Genomic DNA, 8,811 nt, shown 5'->3' on the forward strand with positions numbered 1-8,811 from the left:
CGTTGTCAATATATTATTATTATTAAGCTACCACCCTACTTGGAAAAGCAGGATGCTATAAACCCAAGATCACGAACAGGGAAAATTAGCCCACTGAGGAAAGGAAATAAGGAAATAAATAAACGATAGAAGTAATGAACAATCAAAATAAAATAATTTAAGAACGGCAACAACATTAAAACAGATCTTTCATATATAAACTATAAAAATACTTATATCAACCTGTTCAATATAAAAACATTTGCTGCGAGTTTGAACTTTAGATGTCCTATCGATTCAACTACCCGATTAAGAAGATCACTTCACAACTTTGTCACACTTTCTGCGATCGTACATCCAATAATTCCCAAAACAAGCAGTAATTCATCTTGCTAACTCTTAATAATTAACCATTAAACGAACATAACATCCAAGTCACCTTTTAACTGATTAATTATTAGCAACAATCATAATAATCACAGAAGCGGTCTGACCTGAGCCTGACTTAAGACGTGCTCCGTTGCTGCGGTGGAAAGATCTGCGCAAAGAGCATCATGCATGCGCGCAGCCAAATTCTAAATTCTATGAATATTATTATTGCTAGCTAATCTACTGCTCTAGCTGGTAAAGCAGGATGCTATAAGCCCAAGGGAAAAATAGCCCAATGAGAAAAGGAGGTAATAATCTAATGGGGAGGTTATTTTAATTGTTAATTACTTCTCTTGTAGTTTCATTATTTCCTTTCCTCGCTGGGCTCTATTCCATGTTGGAACCCTTTGGCTTCCATCATCCCGCTTTTCCAACTAGGGTTGTAGCTTAGCAAGTAACAATAATAATGAACATTGAAAACAACATATTTTAAGAACAGTAATAACATTAATATAGATCATTCATAAATGAACTATGAAACGGCTTATGTCAGCCTGTTCAACATAGAAAAAAACATTCGCTCCAAGTCTGTCTATAGCCTGTGCATCCTGGGCCCCTCAGGATTTCTCAGTGCGACCCCAAAAAAATGAATATTGTACTGTGTGGCCCATGGACCCAACTGCCCAAAATGACCTTTCGTAGAGAGAGAGAGAGAGAGAGAGAGAGAGAGAGAGAGAGAGAGAGAGAGAGAGAGAGAGAGAGAGATGCTGTAGCCTTAACCATTCAGAAATAGGGAAAGATCAATTCACTTGGAGCTGAATGTGAAGCTGAAAATTTGCTAAACCTTAATAACTCAAATTCCTAAAATGTCGTTTCGTCGAGAGAGAGAGAGAGAGAGAGAGAGAGAGAGAGAGAGAGAGAGAGAGAGAGAGAGAGAGAGATGCTGTAGCCTTAACCATTCAAAAATAGGGAAAGATCAATTCACTTGGAGCTGAATGTGAAGCTGAAAATTTGCTAAACCTTAATAACTCAAATTCCTAAAATGTCGTTTCGTCGAGAGAGAGAGAGAGAGAGAGAGAGAGAGAGAGAGAGAGAGAGAGAGAGAGAGAGATGCTGTAGCCTTAACCATTCAGAAATAGGGAAAGATCAATTCACTTGGAGCTGAATGTGAAGCTGAAAATTTGCTAAACCTTAATAACTCAAATTCCTAAAATGTCGTTTCGTCGAGAGAGAGAGAGAGAGAGAGAGAGAGAGAGAGAGAGAGAGAGAGAGAGAGAGATGCTGTAGCCTTAACCATTCAGAAATAGGGAAAGATCAATTCACTTGGAGCTGAATGTCAAGCTGAAACCTTGCTAAACTTTAATCACTTAAATTCCTAAAATGTCGTTTCGTCGAGAGAGAGAGAGAGAGAGAGAGAGAGAGAGAGAGAGAGAGAGAGAGAGAGAGAGAGAGAGAGAGAGTAGGGGAAGATCAACACATTAATGACTTGTTCTCCTTGATTAAAGGGTTTCAGACCAATTTACGGTTGTGGGAATCAGAGATAAAAAAATCAAAACACTACAAAACATTAAACAACCAGTGTTTGAAATATGGTGACAGGTTACCAGCTCTACCAAATGATTTTTCAAGGTGATTCCATGACCTTAGAAAACACTCGTTAGCTACTGAACAGTTTGCTTCCCCATTTCATGTGGATGTAGAAACTATTCTAGACGACATGCAAATGGAAATAATTGAATTGCAGTGTAAGATTAGAAATGAAACTATGAGAGACTACTCGAGGGCTAGGCTATATGTGACTGAGATCATGGTGACGGGCTGATGATGATGGTTTAGGCATGCTCTTTGCACTCCCCAGGAAAGATTAGTTCACCAAACGTTTAACAATGCACTAGGAGAGTTGGAAGACCCAGGCCTACATAGCTGAGTACTAGAAAGCGTGAAGTAGATAGTGAATGGAGAAGTATTGATTTAAAAGCTCAAGACAGAGACGACTGACGAAATCTAACCGAGGCCCTTTGCGTCAATAGGCGAGGGGGAGATGATGATGCAAGAATATAAGTTCTATAAACACCACCATCATACACAAAATATCCTTAACTATCTGGTCACGCAAGGAAGATGACGGCAGGGTTTGGTAGCACGTATGTATGTGAACAGCTCTTAGCAAAAATAAACCTAGTTAAGAATAAATTTCGGTCCTCACTAACTGATAGACTTTTAGAAATCACAGCCATTCAGCCTGGTGTTGACCAATTGATCAAACATATGCAAAGTCAGCCATCCCACTACATTGGGTTTTCATTTGCACAGATATCTGTGCATGTGTATCACAGCCATATCTAACAATAAATACGCACTGAGATACAACAACATTATTATAATTGCCTTCTAAGCTACAACCCTAGTTGGAAAAGCAAGACTCCAAAAGCCCACGGGCTCCAACAGGGAAAGTAGCCCAGTGAGGAAAGGAAATAAGGAAATAAATAAGGTACAAGACACGTAATGAACAATTAAAAATAAAAATATTACAAGAACAGTAAAATTAAAATAATCTTTCATATATAAACTATAAAAACTTCAAAGTAACAAAAGAAAATTATAAAGAATAGTGTGCTCGAGTGTACCCTCAAGCATGAGAACTCTACCCAAAAAACAGTGGAAGACCACGGTACAGAGGCTATGGCACTATATAATTCAGAAAGGTTAGCTGGGTGAGAAACAAACAGTATATTGTTTAGGATGAAATTGTTAAGAATCTTAGTTCTTGAAATATTTGCTTGACAGGTCAAAGGAGGGTTTTTATTTAATTATATATATATTACATTCACATGTCCTGGGAAGCCTTTGGTCACAACAGAATATTTTTCATTAGTTAAAAATACAAAAATAATTTTGCAGTTAGTTTTTTATTGAGGCATCTAACTAATGCCCTTATGCGCAGACCTCCATAACATGAGGTCCTTGACTAGTGGCCCTTCTTTGGAAAAAGTTTCACACTCTTGGTCTATAGAGTATACAATGATGTTTGTCAAGCAGTCAGTTATACCTGCAGACATACGAGATTGCCCAAATATACAACATAGGCCTATTTAAAGTCCACTTATTAACGGCAAAGTCAAGGGGCAGTGGCAATGCCCTATCAAGAAGGACAATGCCCTAGAGGCTGACCATGTTACATATGATGATCGCCCAAGCTAGGACCAAGGAGGGCCAAGCATTGGCTGCTGATAACTCAGCAGATAGACCTAGGGGCTCCCCCAAACACCCCATCCTTAGCTAACAAGGATAGTGAGGTTGCAGCGACCGAACAAACTAACGAGTTTGACGGGCCTCGAACCCTAGTTTGGCAATCCCAGGCAAGGACGCTACCACCAGCGCCAAAGGGCCAGGCGATGGCTACTGATAACTCAGCCATCCTTGCTCAGCGCTTAAGTGACCGACAAGACCGATGAAACAATGACTGCTATTTTAAGCTAAACATTTCCGTAACCTTACGATTATATAGGCCTATGTTCACTTTAGTCCTACTCCGCTCTCATTGACCCATTCTAATTCTATTAATTAACAAACGAGTACAAACCTCCCTCCAAACGTAATTTATTCCTTTAAAATTTTCTGAAGAGGGTTAAGATGTAAGAATGGATCAGAAATCTAGGCCTATACCATTGGCTTTACAACATACTAGGGCACAGGCTATACTTATGTAAAAGACATCTATTAATCACATATTCTTTAGCTGATAAGCAATTATGTATTCGTTTACTGACAAAAAAGAAAAAGAAAAAAAAATTCCAAGACATTGATGTGCGCAATCAAGTTAATTCCAAAATTGGGTTTGTGTGAAATCCTGAAACTTGTTTTCTTGTGTGTAATGTAGATTCCTATGAAGTCTCAATTAAAAATTTCATTGATGATATTTTCCCATTTTTCAATATCATATTATTATTATTATTATTATTATTAGCTAAGCTACAACCCTAGTTGGAAAAGCAGGAAGCTATAAGCCCAAGGGCTCCAATTGGGAAAAATAGCCCAGTGAGGAAAGGAAATAAATAAACGATACAAGAGTAATTAACAATTAAAATAAAATATTTAAAAAAACCATTAACATTAAAATATATTTCATATATAAACTATAGGACTAAAAGGACTTCCAATTTTTCAATATCATATTATTATAATTAGCTAAGTTACAACTCTAGTTGGAAAAGCAGGAAGCTATAAGCCCAAGGGCTCCAATTGGGAAAAATCGCCCATTGAGGAAAGAAAATAAATAAATGATACAAGAGCAATGAACAATTAAAATAAAATATTTCAAAAAAACATTAGCAACATTAAAAGATATTCCAAATATAAACTATAGACCTAAAAGGACTTTCCATTTTCAATATCATATTATTATCATTATTAGCTAGGCTACAACAATAGTTGGAAAAGCAAGAAGCTATAAGCCCAAGGGCTCCAATTGGGAAAATAGTAATGAACAATTAAAATAAAATATTTCAAAAAACATTAATATTAAAATATATTTCATATATAAACTATAGGCCTAAAAGGACTTACGGCAGCCTGTTCAACATAAAAACATTCGCTGCAATTTTGAACTTTTGAAGTTCTATCGATTCAACTACCCGATTAGGGAAGATCATTCCACAACTTGGTCACAGCTGGAATAAAGAGTTAAAAATATTTTGAAATAAATGAAAATTTAGTCTTAACTAGTAAATCATCAGGCACAGTTAGGTCTATGGACTGGTTCGTTCAATATTAGTTCAGTGTTCATATTTCTTGATATTTTCTTTATTTTGATCAACTAAATGGTAATTAGATTATTAGTGATGATACTAATAAATGGAAGGGACTCGTGATACGCCTATTCAAATCAATGAGATAAGATCTGAAGACCAAGACAAGTGCAATCGAGGATGGATGCCAGATGGTGACCAGGGACGCCTCTCTCTCTCTCTCTCTCTCTCTCTCTCTCTCTCTCTCTCTCTCTCTCTCTCTCTCTCTCTCTCTCAGTTAAAGAAACTGATAACTTACCATATTCTGCTTTATTAAGAATTCCACCTGCGCTGATTGACTTTAAGAATAAATCTAGCCTTGCATTCTACCAAAGCAAAACATGACTTCATGAATGAATCTAGTCTTTTGTTGCATTATACCACAGGCACACAACTAAACCTTTTTAAAGTAACACTAAATAGATTAAGAAAATATTTCTGGTTTCCCAGAAATTAAGCGGACATGATATAGTCGATTAAAAAAAAAGTAAATACGGTTGAGGAGATATCAATGAAAATCTACCAGACTCTATTCAATACACACAAACGCACACACACCACAAATGAGCACTGAAACAAGAGTTCATCTTACAATAAAATACAACAAAACTCATTACAAAAAGGAACACAAAATAAATTGGTTTGGTTTTGGACTCGACAGCTCAAACCTTAGGCCTACCTAAGCAAGCGCTAAAGACTCGGTGATCCTTGCCTAAGAAGACATTGCACGTGAGGGAAAAATTAAATGGCACATTTGTGTGACTTCCTAAACATTGAATTGTTCCTACCACCTCGTTTAGTCTATTTTGTGAGTAGTTATTAAGGACAAAATAAAAAAAAAATACTTATAAAATATCACTTTTCCAATTTGAATTCAAGGCAATTATTATTCTGAAAACATGAAATCAATACTTTTAAATCACAATTTCGCCCATAAGTTAATAAAAAAATTAAAACTATTTCCTGCCATTTACAAACAAACATATACACACACACACACACACACACACATATATATATATATATATATATATATATATATATATATATATATATATATATATATATATATAAAATTACAAAAACGGTATACATTCAATTAAGGTATCTATGAATATTAAAATTCTAAAAGAAGTATCATGGCAAAATAAAGAATAATTATTAACTATCTAAAACTCCAGATATTGTATATAAACTAATTTAATAATGTAAGAATAATTGCAGGTAAATATGTTAAGCAAAGAACTGCTTTGAAATACTAATATTTATTCCAGAAAACCTCAAGTAATAATTTCAACGATAAATTACACATACCTTCACAATACGGCATAATATTCTTACAATATATATATATATATATATATATATATATATATATATATATATATATATATATATATATGTATATATATATATATATATATATATATAAAATATAATATTGAGTGTTCCACGAGATGAAATATTCGAAAAATAACAAAAACTCCAGCTAACATATACTTCTTAATTTTAGGGTTTGGAAAGCAGACATATACCACCACAAATGCGTAAAATTATAATAACGCAAAAGTGTTACCTGACATCAATGCATACATCACCGTACATGCGTAAAATATGAAGGTATTAATCGTAAAGGCATTATTGCCTGTGACAGCACAGCGCTCAGTTAGTGATCGTGCGGAGGACTGGACGCAAAAGCATGCGATCTAGGACTGTAGGACAACCAGTGGGTTGGAGGAGGATTCTTACAGTGACACACGTACAGGAAGGACATTTACGCTAAAACCTATAGGGTCACCCAAACTTGAAAGAGGTCACCTGTTGAATGAGGGATCAGCAGCAAGAGGTGCTAGGGAGGGGATGGGTTCGAATTCACCTTCTGTGCGGCGGGGCATATCGAATTTAAACTTTCCTTTGAAAGTGGACCTTCTGTCAAGTGTTGTCATTAAATTATGGGCGCATGCTAAGGTACAATACACATAGGGTAAGCGGGAGAGAGAGAGAGAGAGAGAGAGAGAGAGAGAGAGAGAGAGAGAGAGAGAGAGAGAGAGAGAGAGAGAGAGGACCTCGTACAAGGTAGCTAGCTCCTTCTACTATGTTGAATATGTTCATAAAAATCATAAAAGATAGAGAGAGATTCTTGTAATGTTTTGATATGTTTTTGTAGTGAATTCTTGAGAGAGAGAGAGAGAGAGAGAGAGAGAGAGAGAGAGAGAGAGAGAGAGAGAGAGAGGAGAGAGAGAGAGAGAGAGATATTCTTAATGTTTCTGGAATTAAAGGATGAGTTATATTTTTGGAGAAGTGGAATTCTTGAGAGAGAGAGAGAGAGAGAGAGAGAGAGAGAGGAGAGAGAGAGACAGAGAGAGAGAGAGAGAGAGAGAGAGAGAGAGAGAGAGAGAGACTGTCGTTGGTGCTGCTGCTGCCTCTCCTTACCTTGTAGGTCCGGTTTAGCGTTGGCGTTGAGGTGATGGTGCTGCTGCGGTCTACCACCACCACCACTGGCCGAATGGTTGTGATGATGATGGTGGTGATGGTGATGATGTTGCATCTTGAACCTGTTGCCCTGATACGCAAAAAAAAAACTTATCCAGCGAAATACATATCCCAATTACGAGGACATGGTCTCATCGTGGAATCTTGGCTGACATCGCATGCTGGTGTAAATATTGTTGTCGAGAACGGTCGAGAAAAATCTCGCTAATCGACACTCATCTTGATAAACTTCGACACTGAACCGAGAAACTCACAGGTTTTATTTAAGGGATTACTAAAAAAAAAACACAGCACTGACTTTTATCAACCACTGATATCGGTGATAGGAACCATCTCACACGCTTCCATATCGCTTCAAAGAAAAGAAATGACCAGCTTGTTACTTTCACTCTGAATCAACAAACACTGAACTTTGTCTTGCTCTTGCCTCGGCCCTCTCTCAATGCTGCTGCCACCCTTCGCGTACATATCGAAGTTGTCGTACACTGCAGCTCCCATCTGAAAATTATTATCGATCCATAGCATTACATGCATGATTCATATCAATAACCCAATCAAACGCTTATTTTATGTGTGATTAATATATGAGAATGCTATACTTTTCGTTATATAGATGAAAATGTAAATTACCATTGAGTTAATCTTACGTCTGGCTGGACGTCAAGGCGCCGCCTCCATTGCGCATGCTCCGCCTCAATGTGATGTTGTGAAGTGATGTTCCTTTAGACTTCATGATTTGACATATCACCCAATAATATATGCATAATTTATCATTAATCCGTAACAGGTACTATACTTGGATAATTAAATCGGCAATACGTCGAATGGTAAAGCATGCGCATGTACAGCCTTCAATACTTAGTGCAAGGATCCAAATATATACAATTTTGAATTGAAGGCAGCAAGACAGTAGTAGGCGTATGGGGCAATTTTATAAAGATAAGTCTGCGATGCCAGTTAGCTTTTGCAACAAGAGACCTGAGTTCCACAGTTGGTGACCAGATGCACCCGTAGTCAGTCGATAACCGGGCAAGGTGAAGTCCTGAGTACTCGACATGATTATGCCAAATAGAATTGACCTAATCATGTTGACTTTGCTATTGTACACATGATAAATATCAGTATTTATTTCTATACAAGATGACACTAAAAGATTTGGGCGAAAATTCATTACAGTGGGCTT

The 8,811-nt window shown here is 36.8% G+C and overlaps 1 protein-coding gene across 1 annotated transcript in view; it reads right to left on the minus strand.

Moving 5' to 3' along the window:
- LOC137649947 (protein O-mannosyl-transferase Tmtc3-like) overlaps positions 1–8,045 on the minus strand; it is a 496,566-nt gene extending 488,521 nt beyond the window's left edge. The window contains exon 1 of the mRNA XM_068382910.1: positions 7,569–8,045. Within this exon, the coding sequence (XP_068239011.1) occupies positions 7,569–7,683 (115 nt within the window). The 5' untranslated portion in view covers positions 7,684–8,045. The remainder of the gene's footprint in view (positions 1–7,568) is intronic.
- Between the last annotated feature and the right edge of the window lie 766 nt (positions 8,046–8,811).

Source organism: Palaemon carinicauda, chromosome 11, assembly GCF_036898095.1.
Source record: "Palaemon carinicauda isolate YSFRI2023 chromosome 11, ASM3689809v2, whole genome shotgun sequence".
Lineage (NCBI taxonomy): Eukaryota > Metazoa > Arthropoda > Malacostraca > Decapoda > Palaemonidae > Palaemon > Palaemon carinicauda.